Source organism: Somniosus microcephalus, chromosome 11, assembly GCF_052327205.1.
Source record: "Somniosus microcephalus isolate GS21.2 chromosome 11, FLI_Smic_1.0, whole genome shotgun sequence".
Classification (NCBI taxonomy): Eukaryota; Metazoa; Chordata; class Chondrichthyes; order Squaliformes; family Somniosidae; genus Somniosus; species Somniosus microcephalus.
The window spans coordinates 182,859,174-182,880,080 of NC_140997.1; the positions used below are offsets into that span (position 1 = coordinate 182,859,174).

Genomic DNA, 20,907 nt, shown 5'->3' on the forward strand with positions numbered 1-20,907 from the left:
CGTGGATTGGAGGGTAGCTAATGTTACCCCAATATTTAAAAAGGGGGGTAGAGAGAAAGCAGGGAATTATAGACCAGTAAGCCTTACGTCGGTTGTGGGCAAAATGCTAGAGTCCATTATTAAGGATAAAATAGCGGAGCACTTGACAAATGGGGAAAGGATCGGACAGAGTCAACATGGATTTACAAAGGGTAAATCGTGTTTGACTAATCTGCTGGAATTTTTTGAGGAAGTAACTGGTAAAATAGATGGGGGAGAGCCAGTGGATGTGGTGTACCTTGACTTCCAGAAAGCCTTCGATAAGGTTCCACACAAAAGATTATCATGCAAAATTAAGGCTCATGGGATTGGGGGCAAAGTATTAACGTGGATAGAGAACTGGCTGGCGGATAGAAAACAGAGAGTTGGAATAAACGGCTCGTTTTCGGAGTGGCAGGCAGTGACCAGCGGGGTGCCGCAAGGATCTGTCCTGGGACCCCAGCTGTTCACAATATATATAAATGATCTGGATCAGGGAATTGGATGCAATATTTCCAAATTCGCTGACGACACTAAACTAGGAGGAGGGGTGGGCTCTGATGAGGATGTCAGGAGGCTACAGTGCGATTTGGACAGGTTGGGGGAATGGGCGGATACGTGGCAGATGCACTATAATGTGGATAAATGCGAGGTTATCCACTTTGGGGGTAAAAACAGGAGGGTGGATTATCTAAATGGCAATAGATTGGGAGATGGGGAAGTGCAGAGGGACCTGGGTGTTCTTGTGCACCAGTCACTGAAGGAGAGCATGCAGGTGCAACAGGCGATTAAGAAGGCAAATGGTATGTTGGCCTTCATATCAAGGGGGTTCGAGTATAGGAATAGGGATACCTTACTACAGCTGTACAAGGTGCTGGTGAGACCGCATCTGGAGTATTGTGTACAGTTTTGGTCGCCCCATCTGCGGAAGGATGTTCTTGCCATGGAAAGAGTGCAGCGGCGATTCACCAGGCTGATACCTGGAATGGCGGGAATGACCTACGAGGAGAGATTGAATAGTTTGGGCTTGTACTCACTGGAGTTTAGAAGATTGAGAGGGGATCTCATCGAAACATATAAAATTATGGCAGGCCTGGACAGGCTGAATTCAGAATGTTTCCAATGGCAGGGGAGCACAGAACCAGGGGCCACAGTCTAAAAATAGCGGGCAAATCATTTAAAACAGAGATGAGGAAGAATTTCTTCACTCAAAGAGTGGTGAGCCTGTGGAATTCCCTGCCACAGAGGGCTGTGAAGGCTAATTAAATAAATATTTTCAAGAGAGAATTGGATATATTTCTGAAGGCTAAGGGGATTAAGGGTTACGGAGAAAAGGCGGGGACGGGGTACTGAACTGGTAAGATCAGCTATGATCTCAGACGAAGATCAGCCATGATCTCATTGAATGGCGGAGCAGGCTCGAAGGGCCGAATGGCCTACTCCTGTTCCTATCTCTATGTTTCTATGTTTCTATGTTAATGGTTAACGTTACAAAGTCTCCACTCCACTGAATTCCTTAAGTACCACTGTGACAGTAACTAACGCCTAGTATTTTTACTGTCTCCAGAGGATGGCTGTTACTTCTTCAAAACAAATGACAAGAAAGCCTGCTTTCTCGCTTGCTCTATAGGTGGTGCCGTAACCTCCCTCAGCCCATGACAAAACATGCCGTTTCAAGATGTAGAGGTAGAGTTTCTGCTTTGGGCATAGTAAGGCAATCCGGGTGCAAATTGCACTAGTTTTCCCAAGTTATGGTTCAAATTTCCGCTCAAACACATTTGCTTAATCACAAATATAAAATCTTCCATGAACCAGTGCAATCGGACAGCATTGTACAACATAATTGGATTTTTTTGTGCATTAAAAAATATTTCACCATACAGGAAACTTTCGCTTAACCGGCCACTAAATAACCGGAACGCTCCATCCACTGGCAAAATTCAGGAGTCGGTTCAGATAACTTTTTTTTTACTATTAGTTACTTTTTTTACTCCATTTGTGGCTGTGCAAGCGTGTAGCTGAAGCTGTTGCTAAGCTACAGAGACGCTTGCAACTTGTGCCGATTGTTTTGAAGCTGGGTTTGTTGCTTTAGACGGAGCTCTGAGCTCCATATCTTTTAGTGTAGCATTCGGTTATCCGGCATTGTTGATGGACCGGCACCAGGTCGGTCCCGTCCGTGCCGGATACCAGAAAGTTTCCTGTATATTTAAGAGTGGTGCAGTTTTATTAATACAGCTGAAAAGGGTTTAATCACAAAAAATAAGCATTTTTTTAAATCAGTGTCTGCTCCTCTGCCTGTGAGTAACCCGATCTTAAATAAATGAAAATGACTTTTAAAAACTACAGAACCATTTACTAGTTTCATTGGTGTACAATAGTCAGATTTAGTAAATTAAATAATTAATATTTTTAAAAAGGTGCCTATTAGTACCCTTGCCACTAAAAAAACTTAATTTTAAGAGCTTCCTCGAAGGCCCGCAAACGGACGCAATTAGTGGAAACTCGCAATGGTGTTTAATTCGATCTGGGGGCGTGGCCAGCTTCCAGTGCAATGTTTATTAAACCAGTGCAAAAGATCGCGGAAACTCGATTTGTGCTGGACATAACTTATAGAATCATAGAATAGTACAGCACAGGAGGCCGCCATTTGGCCCATCGAGTCTGCGCCGGCTCTTTCGAAGAGCAATCCCGTTAGTCCTACTCCCCCGCTCTTTCCCCATATCCCTACAATATTTTCTCCTAATATTTATACAATTCCCATTTGAAGGCTCTATGAGTCTTTTTCCACCACCCTATCCGGCAGTGCATTCCAAATCCTTACCACTCGTTGCGTAAAAACGTTTTTCCTCATGTTGCCTCTGGTTCTTTTGACAATCACCTTAAATCTGTGCCCTCTGGTTATCGACCCTTCAGCCATTGAAAATAGTTTCTCTTTATTTACTCTATCAAAATCTTTCATGATTTTGAACACCTCTATCAAGTCTCCTCTTAGCCTTCTCTGCTCTAAGGAGAACACCACCAATTTCTCCAGTCTATCCATGTAACTGTAATCCCTCATCCCTGGAACCATTCTCTTCTGTATCCTCTCCAAAGCCTTCCCGTCCTTCCTAAAGTGTGATGTCCAGAATTGGACACAATACTCCAGCTTGGAATTCCTCGATCTTTTGCACTGGTTTGGATGAATTACACTGGGAAAAACCAGCACAACCTAGCGGAAACTCTACCCCGCAGTATTTCCTCCAAGTAACCACACGCAAGGCCACGAGAGGTCCACTAGAGCAGTTTAAAAAGGGATCTACACAGTCCCCAATTCTCCTCCAACAGTTTCTGAACTGCAGAATTTCTCCTTTCACCAGTAGTTTCTGACAAGGAGGTTTCAAAATTACACCATTTCATATTAAACTTTGTCCAATAGGGCTTCACTAATTGGAAAAAAAAATTACACAAAGCTACATTTGAGAATTTAACCATGAAATTCTTATATTAAAACAGAGGTTTTACTCTCTCTTCTCCCTAACCCCCCCCCCAAAAAGCACACCAACAATCATGCTATCAGCAAAGATGAAGGGGTCAGTTTGGAAATCACTATGAAGTCATGTGTCTCTACCATATCAGAGTGAAACATTTACCATTTATGCCTCATCAAAACTCAGCTATTTTTGAACTGGCTTTATCAATGCAGTACATCAGCTGCAGGCTGAGTAATTGATTGTCTTTCAAATGATCAACGTGCATCAATCTGCTCATTTAACTAACAGCTAACTTGTTGATCTATGGAATTTTAAAATACTGCTATTCGTAAGAAAAAAAAATGACCACGGCTACTGGTTTTAATTTGACAAGACGACCGTAACTGCTGACCTTTGCAGTTAATTAAGCCATGCTAATCACTACAGAGGAGCATAAAACTTGCCTTTGTTTCAGGGATGAAATTCTAATGGTTTCTCCAAACTGTTAGCTGACGGAGGCGTGACATTTGAAGGTGGCCGACAGATTATGTGCCAGTGGATTTTTCTTGTTTAACAATCGCAGCACGCAGGAATGAAGTTTATCAGTGATCGGGCCATTCAGTGGCTACTTCCAAATCTTTGGAGATGGCAAATTTTACACATCAATAATGAATTAAATTTGGGGATACGATGTCGATGAGCTAGGGACAGCAGGTCCAGTTATGACTATAAAGAGCAAACACTTCCTGCACCTGGCTGAAATCACTCAGTTTGTGGCAGTTCTGCCAAATGTTCTATAAATAGCGGAAATGAACTATTAAACACGAACAGCAACATTTAAAAAAATTTTTTTTAAAGAGAATTACATCTTAAGCCTTACTATATCAGTTTGTGAACAGTAACATTAGGCTACTCGGTCAGTACTTTATCACCGTATTGAAAGAACTCGGCTGTCGAATTTCAGAGTTGCAAGTTTACTGAAGCACTGCGATTGTAAATTACTTTAAGCTCATTCCACATCAAGATGACCAACATCAACTGAATATTTAACTACAGGAGACTTTGGTTTATCCGGAGGTTGTATGTCCGGAAACCTCGATCTACCGGCAGAAATCAGGAGCCGTTTTGTTAGGTTTTTTTTCTTCTCGTGGCTTTTTTTCCCCCAACAATCTCGTGGTTTTTTTTCCCCCAACAGTCAGGCTCTGGAAAGTCTCTCTGAAGCTGTTGCTAAGCTACAGAGACGCTTCCAAGGTACGGGCCGACTGTTTAGAAGCTGTTGCTAAGCAACAGTGTTTGTTGTCAGATACGGAGATGAAAACCTCCATATGCTTCAACGTTAACGCTGGTATGTCTGGCAGTTTTGATAGATCGGCAACAGCTCGGTCCCGTCGGTGCCGGATATAACAAAGTTTCCTGTATTGGTGCCCCACTATCCTTAGCACTATAATGTCTGCTTACAACATCAGTGTCTCTGCAAACTTACTTTTTTTTTACGCTCAAGGACTTCTGGTTTTATATTTGGTGCCATCAAAGCATCACCTTTAGAAATACAAGGGGCTGCACAAAAGATTTTACAATACTGCAGTCAGATACGGGGGAATATATAATGGGAAATAAGGAAATGGCAGATCAACTAAATGCATACTTTGGGTCAGTCTTTACGAAGGAAGACACAAAAAACCTCCCTGGGATATCGGGAAAAATAGGGACATTGGCAAAGGAGGAACTGACGCAAATCAATATCTCTAAGGATATGGTGTTAAGGAAGCTAAAGGGATTGAAGGTGGACAAATCCCCAGGGCCTGATAACATGCATCCTAGGGTACTGAAGGAGGTGGCCCTAGAGATAGCGGATGCACTAAGGATGATTTTTCAGAATTCATTAGACTCGGGAACAGTGCCGATGGATTGGAGGGTAGCTAACGTTACCCCACTATTCAAAAAGGGGGGTAGGGAAAAAGCAGGTAATTACAGACCTGTAAGCCTTACATCAGTTGTGGGCAAAATGCTGGAGTCCATCATTAAGGATGAAATAGCGGAGCACTTAGCAAATGGGGACAGGATAGGACAGAGTCAACATGGATTTACAAAGGGTAAATCGTGCTTGACTAATCTATTGGAATTTTTTGAGGGAGTAACTGGTAGAATAGATGGGGGAGAGCCAGTAGATGTGGTGTACCTGGACTTCCAAAAGGCCTTCGATAAGGTCCCACATAAAAGATTAGCATGGAAAATTGAGGCTCATGGGATAAAGGGGAAAGTTTTGGCGTGGATAGGGAACTGGCTGTCAGATAGAAAACAGAGAGTTGGAATAAACGGCTCATTTTCTGAATGGCAGGCAGTAACAAGTGGGGTACCACAGGGATCTGTCCTGGGCCCCCAGCTGTTCACAATTTACATTAATGACCTGGATCAGGGAGTCGGATGCAGCATTTCCAAATTTGCAGACGACACTAAACTAGGAGGTGGGGTGGGCTCAGAGGAAGAGACCAGGAAGCTCCAGAGCGATTTGGACAGACTGGGCGATTGGGCGGATAAATGGCAGATGCACTATAATGTGGACAAGTGCGAAGTTATCCACCTTGGGTGCAGGAACGGGAGGGCAAATTATTATTTAAATGGCAATAGATTGGGAGAGGGGGAAGTACAGAGAGACCTGGGTGTTCTTGTACACCAGTCACTGAAGGCGAGCATGCAGGTGCAACAGGCGGTCAAGAAGGCAAACGGTATGCTGGCCTTCATAGCAAAAGGGTTAGAATACAGGAACAGGGATACCTTGCTGCAGCTGTACAGGGCACTGGTGAGACCACACCTCGAGTACTGTGTACAGTTTTGGTCGCCTCATCTGAGGAAGGATGTTCTTGCCATGGAGGGGGTGCAGCGGCGATTCACCAGGCTGATACCAGGAATGGCGGGAATGACCTATGAGGAGAGACTATGTAGTTTAGGGATGTACACACTGGAGTTTAGAAGATTGAGAGGGGACCTCATAGAAGTGTATAAAATTCTGACAGGTCTAGACAGACTGGATGCAGAAGGAATGTTTCCCTTGGCGGGTGAGAACAGAACTAGAGGACATAATTTAAGGATAAGGGCTAAACCATTTAGGACAGAGATGAGGGGGAATTTCTTCACTCAGAGAGTGGTGAACCTGTGGAACTCATTGCCACAGAGGGCAGTGTACGCCAGCTCATTAAATATATTTAAGAGGGAATTAGATATATTTCTACGGGCAAAAGGGGTTAAGGGTTACGGAGAGAAGGCGGGGACGGGATACTGAATTAAAGGATCAGCCATGATCTCATTAAATGGCGGAGCAGGCACGAAGGGCCGAATGGCCTACTCCTGCTCCTATCTTCTATGTATCTATGTATCTATGCCCTCAGCAGACAACATTGCTGAATTCAGAATTTTAAAAAAATCATGCGGAATCAACTGTGGGTAAATGACTGCCTTTTTGGGTAAGAAAAGTATAAAATGTTGACAATAACTTCACTTTTATTAAAACAACCAGCTGGGAAGCAACAAATACACAAGGTATAAATGTTATTATAAATGCTTACATTTATCTTTGTGAAGTCTAATTCTGAAATGAGCCGAAATACATCTCTGCATCCTCAGCACCATCTCGCTTCAGCTGTCTCTACAGGATGCAAACGATGTAAAATGCACTCTACATCGATGCTACTCTTAGGTACAGAGAGCTGATGAAATGTTCCCTGTGCCAAATAACAAAAGCCACTGCATGCATTACTCCAGAACTGCAGCGTGCCAACAGTATGTCTCTGCATTTAAGTCACATTTTGGAAATCACCTTTCAAAGTCTAATTAATCAGCGGGAACCCTGAAATCTTGCACATCCCCGATTTTAATCGCTTCACCATTGGCGGCCATGCCTTTAGCTGCCTCGGCCCCGAGCTCTGGAATTCCCTCCTTAAACCTCTCTACCTCTTTCTCCAAAGATGTGCGGGTTAGGTTGATTGGCCATGATAAAAATTGGCCCTTAGTGTTAGGGGGGATTAAATATGTGGGGTTACGGGGATAGGGCTTGGGTGGGATGGCTGTCGGTGTAGGGACCGGGTGCTAGGGTTTGGATGATCAGCCATGATCTCGTTGAATGGCGGAGCAGGCTCGAAGGGCCGAATGGCCTACTCCTGCTCCTGGTTTCTATGTTTTCTATGTTTTCTACTGTAAGACGCTTCCTAAGACCTACCACTTTGGCCAGGCTTTTGGTCACCTGGCCAAATATCTCATTTGGCTCAGTGTCAAATTGTTTGAGAATGCTCCTGTGAAGCACCTTGGGATGTTTTACTATGTTAAAGATGCTATATAAATGCAAGCTGTTATTGAAATCACAAGATTTAAAGATCATCGTGGTAGAACTATAGCACAATGGCTGGCAGCAAGTTACATAAAAAAATAGTAGATACATGGGATTGATCAAACAGCAGTGATCTCAAGATGTTCAGACACAACACAAAACATGGAAACTGGGAAGAGTAGTGAATCAGCACGTCATATTTCAGCTGAGACTTGGGTTGCAATAGAGTACCTGGCGATAGGATTGATGTATCTTGCTGTGTGTTGGGGGAGGGGGGGGGGGGGGGGGAAAGCATCACACTGTTTTAGTGCAATGTGTTCTTCAGTGTTAAGACGCATTGCTGGCATAGATTAGAAGGAATGTAGCACTGCATCTGTCCAAAGAGGGAAAGGCATCTTGTACCAATCCCTCACATTGTTAAACCCACTCTCTATGCCCACAGACAAACAATCACAAGGTCTTTCTGCCCAACTTCCAGGCGAATTTTTTTTTAATTGCATTTATTTAGCATCGTTCACAACCTTAGGACGTCCCAAAGTGCTTTACAGCCAATGACATACTTCTGAAGTATTGTCACTGTTGTGACGTAGGAAATCAAGCAGCCAATTTGCACACCGCAAGTTCCCAGTTATTTGCTACCAAGTGCCAGAAACTAGTTTCAGAAATGACAAAGTAAAGCATTTTCCAACTAAGAATGAATACTTTCACCATCATCCACAGCCAGGTACTGTGTGCAGCGCATGCACACACGCACGTTCATTGCCCCTGGACAGTGTGGTTTGCAGCAAGTCCATAACAACAACTTTCATTTATATAGCAGCTTTAACATAGGAGCATAATTAGACAAAAATTAGTACCGAATCAAAAAAGGAGACATTAGGAAAGGTGGCTAAACTGGTCAAAGAACTAAGCTTTAAGGAGGGTGTTAAAGGAAGAGAGAGTGAGGTGCAGAAGTTTAGGTAGGGAATTGCAGAGCTTAGGGTCTAGGCGGCTGGAGGCATGGCTGCCAATGGTGCAGCAAAGGGAGTGGGGGGATGCACAAGAGATTCTGGGAGGGTTGTAGGACTTGAGGAGGTTAGAGAGATAAGGAGGGGCAGGGGCCAAAGACAATGGCTTTGATCTTCCCAATGTTTAATTGGAGGAAACTGTGGCTCATCCAGGTCTGGATATCGGACAAGCGGGTTGACAACGCAGCTGCAGTGGAGGAATCAAGAGAGGTGGTGGTGGTGAGGTCGAGCTGGGTGTCGTCAGCATACATGGAACCTGATGTGTCCTCAGATAATGTCGCCAAGGGGTAGCATGTGGCTGAGAAATAAGAGGGGGTCAAGGATTGATCCTTGGCGGACACCAGAGGCAACGGTGCAGGGGCAGGAACAGAAGTCACTGCAGGAGATTCTCTGGCTATAGCTGGATAGAGAAGAGTGAAACCATGCATTGTGAGGTCAACCATGACAAAGGCTAGAGAGAGAGAGAGAATATGAGTTGGGAAAGTGCACCAGAGTCACAGAGAATGTCATTTATGACTGATTAGGACTGTTTAAGTGCTATGGTGGGGTGGAAACCTAATTGGAGGTTCAAACATGGAGTTGCTGGAAAGAGGGAGGGGGGCACATATTTGAGAGGCGAAAAAATCTTTTAAGAAAGGAAGGTTGTAGCAGTTTGCAAAGACAGAAGGGTCAGGGTGGGTTTTTTGATGAGGGGGAGGAATGATGATGGCAGATTTGAAAGGGAGGGGGTACAGTATCAGAGGAGCAGGGACCATTTACAATGTCAGCTAGCAAGGGCCCTAGGAAGGGAAGTTGGGTGGTCAGCAGTTTAGTGGGAATAGGGTTGAGAGTACAGGGGGTAGGGTCTCATGGACAAGATGAACTCGAAGAGGCCAGGAAAGGAAATAGGAGTAAAACTAGAGACAGCTGAAGGTTCAGGGCTAAAGCGGGAAGCTTGTTTTGGTGGGGAAGGGAAGGATGTGGCAGTGGCAGCTGAACAGATGGTCTCACCTTGCACACCTCCAACCCGGTCCCTCAGAAAATATCAAAAACTGAGGACTGTCAGGATCGGTTAGCCCCCAAAAGCAACAAAAAAAAAAATACATGCTTAGTAATTTACACAAAATAGTGCTCAAATAAACTGCTTTAAAAATTCTATTCTATAAACATTCTACAGAAATGTCAACATTCCATATGGTCACATCTTTTTCAGAAAGTGCTAGACGAAAGCTGGAGTTATGTCAACAAGAATTTACCATTGGGGAAAGATCCTATGGCAGCAGAAGGAACACCAGCATAAATCCCACGGAACCCTCCAGCGTTGTAGAACCCCTGCGGACTCTGTAGTCTGGTTTTCATGGTGTCCAGTGGGAACAGTGTCAGATCCACACACATCCCTGCCATGCCACCAGCCTAAAGCAACAAGCAAAAGCAACGTAAATCAGTTGTCTTGGCATCACTACATTCACATGTAGGTTTACACATAGACTGTACTTTCAAAAAATCATTGTACGCTACAATGTATAAAGTTACTGCTTACGGTACTATACAAACTTGTATTAAATTGTCCAAATTACAGCCTCAAATTGGTAAATACTCAGTGGCTTATGTACGAGGGATGCTTCTGAACCACAGAACCTCATGATTTTTCAGGCATTTCTGGGATTGTCGATTTGTTGAACGAGTAGTGTTTAAAATCACAAGATTTGTGTGACCACAAATCTTAAAAGATCTGAATCCCGCATAATATCAAATTACAGCAAGACTAGGAATGGTCCCAAAGAAGTAATTAACTGTAGATTATCACTTTGATAAACAAGCACTGATTGTAATATAATTAACTATTCAACGTGGGCATCAGGACATCAAAAAAGAGCACACATTATCCATGATACACATAACATCACCATCTCTTTTTCACTGTTTGTAACATCTTCTGTACCCCAACGTACTGCTTTATAATCACTCCTGTGTATCTGAAGTTTTGGGATTTTGATCATTTTCCACAGAAAAGATTTGGAATAAAGACGCATGTAAATGTGTTTTTTTTTAAAAAAAGGCAAGTTTTTTTTAAATAAAAAGAAAAAGCAGAGACGAAAGGTGGTTAAATGAGCTACGCATTGAAGTTGTTTCCCCAAAGATCAAACAGAGTAAGCAATTAGTTAACCAGTCTGGGTAAATGATAAACACTTTGTATTAGGGTTGCAAAATTCTGGGAATTTTTAAAAGAAGAAACTTTCCATGGGAATTTTCGGGAATTTGGGGAATTTTGAGTTTTTTTGCACACTGATGGTTTTTGTCTCTGACCCTTATATTATCTTTGTCGTCAAAATAGACACACTGTTCCATACAAATAAAAACAGGCTTTCAAAACTTTATTTAGGTTATAATTTTGAACTTTATTGAACCCCCACAAAAAAGACCCATCTAAAATAAAATGAGCGTCAGCTTATTTAGCCTGTAATTTGTCCTTATTTTGTCCCTTTGAGTCTTCTACTCATGAGTCTTCTGAGTCTTCTACTCCTCATTGCCCCTCCTGATTCTCTGACTCTGGCTCTGACATGTCCATTTTCTCCTCTTAGTGTCTAGCTGTGTGGTGGACACTTCTGTATCTGGCTCAATAAGTTTGTAGGTTCGCCCGGATAGCCACCAGTTTCTCCACTCTCTTGTTAGTCAGCATGCTGCGCACCTTTGTATGCGTATTCCCAAAAAGTGACCAGTTTCGTTCAGAGGCCGCTGATGAAGGTGGGATTTGGAGTATCACCGATGCAATAGGTGACAGGGCCTCAGATGCACAAAGTCCCTTCCACCAGGTATGTGCACTGATATGCTTGCATGATTCCCATCCCCATTCCAAAGACCTTGCTTGGTAGAGAACTTTGCCAGACTTCCCAGAACTTTGCCCACATCCAGATTGAGATGGTGCGAGAGGGTAGAAATCACACTAAGCGCTGTTGATCTGTTCTCCAGAAAGTATTGGTCTCCCAACATGCTTTGGGTCCAGCATGTATGCTGCAGCATGAATCGGCTTGACACAAAATTCTTGACGCGTCTGTATGAATTGAACAATTGCCTTCTCCTCTGCTTTGAGCAGCAGGGATGTGGGTAGGGCAATGCTGATTTGTTCTTTTAAATCAGTAAAAAGCCTGAGAGCATCTGACAAGACAGCGTCATCTCCTTCAATCTGAGCAATTGCAGATGCTACTGGTGAGAGTAGTTTAAGGCTGCTAACCACTCTCTCCCAAAACACATCATCCAGCAGTATTTTCTTGATGGTGGTTTCCATATCCCCAGACTGGGATATTGCCATTTCTTGCAGCGACTCCTTACCCTCCAGAAGGCTGTTGTACATTATGACAACACCACCCCATCTAGTGTTGTTGGGCAGCTTCAGTGTGGTGTTCTTGTTCTTTGTCATTTGCTTGGAGTTGTAGGTTGCTGCAACTACCTGTTTTCCCCTGACATACTTAACAACTTGCTTGGCTCTCTTGTACAGTGCTTCCATGGTTCTCAAACCCATGATGTCCTTGAGGAGCAGGTTAAGCCCATGAGCTGCGCACCCAATAGACGTAATATGAGGGTAGGCCTCCTCCACTTGAGCCCAAGCAGCCTTCATATTCGCAGCATTGTCAGTAACTACTGCAAAGACCTTTTGTGATCCAAGATCGTTGATGACCGCTTTCAGCTCATCAGCAATGTATGTGCCTGTTGTCCTTCGTGTCTGTGCTCTTTGTGGCATTCTTTACATATGGCTTTCTACAGTGTTTGCACATGTACACAGTCTTTCCATCTTTAATGCCTGGGGTAAAATGCTTCCACACATCCGACGGTAAACGTGGCATTGTTCTATGCAGAGAAATAAAGGGCATTCATCTCTGTGTCGAACTGCGGTCGATCAGCACGATTGCAACAGGTTGAGTACATTTTTGCTGATGCTCCATGTGATGGAAGCATGACCTGTACACACACGACGCTACATCACCAATAGTGTATTATTTTGTATATTTTAAATTGAAGGACAACAGAGTTCAACAAGTAACTGGTTTATTTGGTATAAAGTCTGATTTACTTACTGCATCATCACAACATCAGCAGAAAACAAAATGACTTCCCTCAGGACCCCTAACCTGGATCTTAAAAAAACTATAGCAGTCTTACAGATGCCTGCAGGCCAATCACAATTCCATATGCAAATAATACAAATAGAGGGAGCTAATCGCTCATCCAACCAATCAGGACACATTTGTTCACAGTCACACACAAAACTTGTAATTATTAAAACAAGCCAAGTAAGAAGATAAACATATATTGATTAAGAAATTCCTTAATAATTAAGATTCCATCTCTGTTAGTAATTTTAAGAGAGGACCTGTGGAAAAAAAAAGAAAGAAATACAAAAAAAACAATATTATGCTAGCATGTGCTTTTTTGGGCAAAATTCCCAAGCTAAACTTCCCGTGGAAAATTTCCAGAAATTTCCCGGAAACTTTCCACCCCTTTGCAACCCTACTTTGTATCCATTGTGTTGAATCAACAACAACTATTTATATAGCGCCTTTAATGTAGTAAAACGTCCCAAGGCGCTTCATAAGAGTGTTATTCAACAAAATCTTGACACCAAGCCACAGAAGGAGAAATTAGGGCAGATGACCAAAAGCTTGGTCAAAGAGGTAGGTTTTAAGGAGCGTCTTAAAGAAGAACGATAGCGAGGCGGAGAAGTTTAGGGAGGGCATTCCAGAGCTTAAGGCCTTAGCAGCTGAAGGCACGACCACCAATGGTGGTGCGATTAAAATCAGGGATGCTCAAGAGGGCAGAATTAGAGGAGCGCAGACACCTTAGGAGGCTGTGGGCTGGAGAAGATTACAGAGATAGGGAGCGGCGTGGCCAGGGAGGGATTTGAAAACAAGGTCAAAAACTTAAAAAATCGAGGCGTTGCTTAACCAGGAGCACTGGGGTGATGTGTGAACAGGACTTGGAGAGAGCTAGGACACAGGCAGCCGAGTTCTGGATGACCTCAAGTTTACATAGGAAAGGTCTCTGATCCCAGGCACTCAGCAAAGGTTGTCTGTCATAGACCCTCTCCTTTGGTTGTGAACAAAGGGAGATGAAATAAGGGCAGAAAAACACACTCACTGTCAGATTAAAAACAGAAAGCTACTCAAGCACGCTGTCACCCAGACACAGAAGGTTAGGATGCAGGACAGTAGTTAGACGTTTAAATCAAGCAAGTTGACACATTGATGTGGGGAACTGTTGCGTGTTCATTTTTTGGTATTCACACACAAAGACAAGTTCTATTGAATGAATTAAGTGAGTTCAAACATAACTGTTGCTCAGTACGTTCACTTGCTGTGTTTGCATCTGGCCTCATCCAATCAAGTATTTTCTCCGTCCACCTTCAAACAGATGGATTGGTGGACATAGAATGAATGCAAAAAAATACACAACATCCAGCTCAGATCACACGGAGGTTCTATTGTTACTATTGTTGGATACGAGTTTGGTCTTGCCTGAGCATCTTGGGTGTGTCCGTACTACCCAATATCTAACTGTACATAAGAACATAAGACGTAGGAGCAGGAATAGGCCATTCAACCCCTCGAGCCTATTCCGCCATTCAATTAGATCATGGCTGATCTGTACCTTAATGCCATCGACCCGCCTTGGTTCCATACCCCCAAATACCCTTACCCAACAAAAACCTATCAATCCCAGATTTGAAATTTTCAATTGACTTAGTCTTAACAGCTTCTTTTTCATTGGGGGAGGGGAGAAAGAGTTCCAGATTTCCACTCCCCTTTGTGTGAAGAAGTGTTTTCCGACATCACTGTGGAAGAGCCTAGCTCTAATTTTAAGGTTATGTCCCCTTGTTCTGGACTGCCCACCAGAGGAACAAGTACCTCCCTATCTAATCCTTTAATCATAAACATTTTAATTAGATCACCCCTTAATCTTCCATAATCAAGGGAATACGAGCGGAGTCTCTGCAACCTCTCTCATAATTTAACCGTTTCAGCCCCAGTACTCTTTAAGCATTAGCAAGTTAACCAAGGATCCTCCTTCTACATATACAAATCAGCATCTTTTGTGCCCCCCAAATATAAATGGGGGTGGCCATTCCTATCTAAAGCTAAATAGGTCCAATTCAAAACTTTAAATCAGCATTTCAATTTAGTATTCAGTTAACATCGATTGGTTCAAAAATGGAGTAAGTATGACTAACCGATGCAACACGACAATATTCTGAAGTTTTATCGAAAGAGCTCACAATATGCAGAATACGACAGACTATACAAGAAACAGATGACACTTAAATGTGCTAAACTTTGCATCTGCTTCACTCCAATGCTTATGCCGATTGCAGGTACTAATCAATAGGGTAATTACTGTTTTAATCTGTTTTTTAAATTTTTTGGATACATTGATTTTTTTTATCACATTAGTATTCATGTCAAGCTGGAAAAAGAAAACGTCGATCAGCTTTAATCTAGCTGTCCAAAATTTCAAATTACTTTTTTGGGATTCTTCCATTTATTCTACTTTGAAAGCGATTCCCTCAAGTATTAAGCATGTCATTATTTACTTCAGGTCTCCACTTAGTCTCACTTCTCTTCCCTCTTGTCGTGTCCCCCTCCACCCCTGCCCCCCATCCAACGCCAAGACTTGAAACAATTATACTGCCAAGACCATCTATAGTATAGCACTCACAATTCAGGACTGCCAATATTACAGTACAGGCAGGCAGTTAATGGAGCGATTTGCCCAAATAGTATGCAGCAGTGAAGATGTGGCATTCCAAACAGCCACTAGGTATATTGGCTGACTGTTTGCCGATTCAGATTTTTCAACCTGAATGCTAGATGTATGTTAAAAACTGCTAATGACACTCAGGAATGGTACCTGGAACATGGGAAATGGAGAGGAGGGAGCGAGCGAGAAGAGAGAGACTTGTTCGCAAATCTTTCTGAAAAGCACAAGAGCTCAATGTGGTCAAAAGAGGCCTCAAAAGGACAATATAATCAATTAGATGTGACATTATAGCTTTGTCAGGTTTCAATTCTGGTCACATACACCGACTGCTGTAGCGAGTCTTTTAAAATCAAAAAAGCCTCAAATTGTTCATAGTTAACATGTGCCTAAATAGCTGTAAAGAAACACATTTAATCATATATTAAGTAAAAATAAAGAACCCTCCAAAGGCCGTGGTTAAAGGCACAACCTGATGCAATACTGAGGAATACAGATCATAGAATCAGAGCACAGGTGGTGGTAATTTGGCAAATCGTGCCTATGCCGGCTCTTTGAAAGAGCTATCCAATTAATTTCACTCCCATGCTCTTTCCCCATAGCCCTGAAAGTCCCAGGTTTTGATTCCTTCTCTGTGCTGAGTTTGCTGATTTCAGCGAGTGCAGCAGTTAGTTTGAGTACCCAAGTCCGTGGGGAATAAAAGCCAGGAGTCTCTCTTCTGGTTACTGAGTGTATACTCCCACTGCCTGTTTTTAACCTCAAAATTTATTGCTTCACACTTCTCCACCTTAAATGACAACTGCCACCTGTCTGTCCATTCTGCCAAATTTGGCTGTCCTACTTAAGTCCTCCTCAAATTCAGAAAACTTCAAAGTCATGTTCCCTATTGTGTACAGTGTGATGAAGCATTCTCATTCCCTCCCCCCATGACCACTGAACCCCACCCCTTTAATTTGAGAGGAAGGATCCCTGAAATGAGTGCGAGTTCCATCTCCTCCTGCCTGTGTGGGAGGGGTCCGTGAAGGCTTTGGAGAGGGCACAGAAGAGATTTACTAGAATGGTTCCAAGGATAAAAACAGATTAAAACAGTAATTACCCGATTGATTAGAGTTACAGGATAGACTGGAGAAGCTGGGGTTGTTCTCCTTGAAGCAGAGGAGGTCAAGAGGAGAGTTGATAGAGGTGTTCAAAATCATGAAGGATTTAGACAGAGTAAATAAAGAGAAACTGTTTCCAATAGCTGAGGGCTCAATAACCAGAGGGCACAAAATTAAGGTGATTGGCAAAAGAACCAGAGGCAACATGAGGAAAACCTTTTTCACGCAACGGGTAGTTCGGATTTGGAATGCACTGCCCGATAGGGTGGTGGATACAGATTCAATATTAGCCTTCCAAAGGAAATTGGATAAATACTTGGAGGAGAAAAAAATGACATGGATATAAGGAAAGAGCAGGGGAGTGGGACTAATTGAATTGCTCTTCAAAGGAGCCGGCACAGACTCGATGGGCCAAATGGCCTCCTTCTGTGCTGTACTATTTTATGTATGATTCTTGTATAATAGATCTCAAAAACAAAAATGGATTCAACACAGGCTCCTGGGGTACACCACTTCCAATCCGAACAGCACCCATTAACCTTATCCCTTGATTTTCTATACCATATTGTTCTAACAAGCCTCCTGTACGACACCTTATTAAATCCCTTCTGAAATTCTGTATGTACACCTCATCTACTGCATTTTCTTTATCTATCCAATTGGTTGGGTCTTCAAAAAAGCTCTTAAATTTGCAAAACACAACTTGCCTTTAATAATCCATGCTGGCTGTAATTGATTAACCTATGCATTTCTAAATGCTCACTAATGTTCTCAAATTACAGATTCTAAGAGCTTGCCCACAAATTATGTTAAATTAATTGGTCTATCATTACCAGTTTATTCTTTACTCCATTCTTGAGCAGAGGTGTTACATTGATTAGCTTCCATTCCCTCTTATACAATTTACAAATCTAAAGAGGATTGTGGTGGATCCGCCAGATAGGAGATTAAAGCTAAGAATGGGAAAGCATTAGTCCCTTGGAATTAAGGAAAGAGAAGGGAGTGCAAGCTTATGGCTGTGTGGTACTTCACAGAGCTGCCAGGATACAGTGCTGGTGTTCAGTTACTAACCTGGCACCAGCAAAATGCCCCCTACCTCAAGAGCAGATTGTCTCCCTACCAGCGCCATAGCCTTCTCCTCATAAGGCCCGAGTTGTTTGAAGTTTGGGCTGCCCCTTCCAGTGGCCTGCCTCCCATGGTAATTGCACAACAACTTTCCCTGCAGCAAGACTGTGCAGTTAAGGAATGTTTGCCGAGTGGCATGGGAGAGCTGAAGTAAGAGATGTGGGACTATCAGCCTGTAAATGTGGAAGGTGTGTTCAGGGTTGTGCATGTAATTGCTGTTAAGCAAAATAGGTTAGGCCCCACGGGGTAAATGTGGAAGAGGCGTTCAAGGTTGTGCATGTAATTGCTGTTAGGCAAAATAGGTTAGACTCCACAGGGCAGGGGTGGGGCCTTTATCCAGAGCATTGTGAAGGGTTAGTTGTACAAGCGTTTATTTTATACCATGAAGAATGCACTAGTGCCCAGGGTGGCCAAGCAAGTCATTATAAGTCATTAAACTTTGCCACACTCATCTGCAGCCCTGGGGGTGAGAGTGACACAGGTGGCACGAGTGACAGGTTTGCTGCCATGGACACCCAGCAGTTTGTGTTCCCTGATGTTAATTTCCTGGAGGAGGGTTTGCAGATCAGAGTCTGTGAAGTTGTGGCACCTCCTTCGCTGCTTGTGTTCTATGCCCTGCTGTCTTGTTTGACTACGTGTGCCAAACTTCTCCTGTAACAGGCAATTTTTTTTAAAAGGGGAGAAAAAGATTCATGAGGCACACAGTTAAGTTAGTTGAGAATCAGGTGAGCGAGCCAAGCACTGTTCCTTACGTACCCGCTTGTCCCCTAGGCTGAAGCATTCAGCCAGAACTGTCTTTTTAAAAGTTGTACTCTAATTTCTACACCCATTTTTTTTTTTTTTAATGATTTACGGCAATGACACTTCCAATGGATATGCAAATGAGATGTCAGACAATTCACATGTAAATACCTCTCCAGGACAGTGTCAGGCACAAATCTTCTTCCACTGGAGTAAAGGCAGGGTAACCCACCATGTGGAAATTCTAGGTCCCTCTGTCTTTTGTTCCCTTCACCCATTATATTGCAAAATCAAAGCCCACCATCCCTTCAGCCAATCAGATCCAAGAACTGCATTCCACTGGATCCCAGAACCATTTTGGTGACAACATTGCTGAGTGACTGATCTAATGACATTTTGATGCAACAAAATTTTGTGGCGTACAACCAGTTTCTCACCCACCCCATTATATATACACACCTTTAAAATTTCTGACTTTTTAAAATGCATAATCATGGTAAAATGCCCTGAATTCAGCTTCACTTTGTACAGTGTGTACTTTGTATAGTTAGACAAGCACAGGTCCAAGTCACTCTGAGTGTTGGTAATCTGCCTGATCATCTGTAGTACTTCCACTTGTTACAATCATTCCTGAACAACTGGAACAATGACTCCCAACGTGCATATTAACAAATCAACACAGACGCAAGAAATGAGGGAGTGACAACAGCTGTTTGGATGAGTTGATCCAGGAGCTGAGTATGGACATAAGTTGTGCTCCAGCCCCTGGACTCGCCAGGCGGGCTGTTATTTTACTTATTTAAAACAATACCAACTACTTGGTCAGTTTTTGTTTCAAATTTCAAACATTTGCATTTTTTTTGATAGAAAGACTGGCATTTATACAGCACCTTTCACAATCTCAAGGCGTCCCAAAGCAATTAACAGCCAATGAAGTACTTCTGAAGTGTAGTTACTGTTGCAATGTAGGAAATTAAAATGGCATTGGCCAGGTTAACAAGATAAAAACCAAGACAAAAACCTGGCTTCACTGTCACTGCTCCAAAGACAGTGAAAAGTACCTACAAGTTTTTAAAGCATATATAAATTAACGGGAATGATGACACTGTATGCACAGTGCTTTACTTCAACTGTTCGTGTAATTCATTGGTTTCTAAAGGAAGATTTTATTGAAAAAAGTGCCTTAGTGCTTCTTACGGTATAATATTGGATTAATACACAAAACGCCTGTTAAAACACACTAACAAAACTCATTAAAACGCTCTTTATTAATGGTTCCATTTTAATTTCTCAATTAATCTGCGCTGAACGTTTAAAATCAAACACACGCTGATTCTCTTACTTTCTGCAGACAAGTGTTTAAACTGAAGTGCCAATTCCTGTACAGAAACACTCACCACAAGAGATGCCATAAACTGTCTGCCGTCCATCATCACAGACTCTTTCGCTTCATAAATTCCGCTCAGCTGAAAGCAGTAATCAGGAGTCCGCACCTCCTGGGCGGCGCCATGTTCGCCGTCACCCGAGAGAGCGCTTCCGGGGTCAAATACCAGACCTATTTCCGGTTACTGCACCACAAACCAAATACCTGGCAGAGTTCATTTGGCACCAGCGCTTAAACGTAATGCACAATATCACCTGCAGTCAAAAGCAGCCTTGTGTGCTCATCCACTGGGCATAACTTGTCCATTTCCAAAGATTTTTCTTACCTCTTGCAGAGCTGTCAACACTGAGGAAATGTTAGACATTATTTATGTAATATATGATAGAAAGACTTGCATTTATATAGCACCTTTCACAACCACCAGCTGTCTTAAAACATTTTATACCCAATGAAGTACTTTTGAAGTGGAGTCACTGTTTTAATGTAGGTAACACGGCAGCCAATTTGCACACAGCAAGGTCCCACAAACAGCAATGTGATAATGACCACATGATTTGTTTTTGTTATGTTGGTTGAGGGATAAATATTGGCCAGGATCACCAGGGAGAATTCTTCTGCTGTTCTTCAAAATAGTGCCATGGGATCTTTAACGTCCACCTGAGAGAGCAGACGGGGCCTCAGTTTAACGTCTCATTCGAAAGACGGCACCTCCGACAGTGCAGCACTCCCTCAGCACTGCATTGGAGTGTCAGCCTAGCTTTATGTGCTGAAGTTCCTGAAGAGGGACTTAAACCCACAACCTTCTGACTCAGAGACAAGTGTGCAACCAAGTGAGCCACAGCTGATGTGTGTGTAGAACAAATGAAGCACAGAGACAGGATGAGTTGCTAGTCCATTTGCTTGTTTACTAGGCCAGAGCGAACTGAGCATGCTCATACTAAACCATGTGACAAACCATGTGCTAATACATTACAATTTATGATCAGGAAAAGGGACAGGGCTTGCAAACTCATTTAAACACCAGGACTGATTGCTGATC

General features: G+C 42.8%; 1 protein-coding gene across 3 annotated transcripts in view; it reads right to left on the reverse strand.

Moving 5' to 3' along the window:
- Nucleotides 1-20,181, reverse strand: part of slc25a26 (solute carrier family 25 member 26) — a 321,325-nt gene extending 301,144 nt beyond the window's left edge. The window contains exons 1-2 of one of the 3 annotated variants that reach the window (XM_086001483.1): nucleotides 19,882-20,181; nucleotides 10,031-10,187 (exon numbers count right to left, since the gene is read on the reverse strand). In XM_086001483.1, coding sequence (XP_085857609.1) covers nucleotides 10,031-10,187; nucleotides 19,882-19,917 — 193 coding nt within the window. In that variant the 5' untranslated portion in view covers nucleotides 19,918-20,181. The remainder of the gene's footprint in view (nucleotides 1-10,030; nucleotides 10,188-19,881) is intronic. The other 2 variants (XM_086001482.1, XM_086001481.1) reach the window with 2 other exon arrangements.
- Between the last annotated feature and the right edge of the window lie 726 nt (nucleotides 20,182-20,907).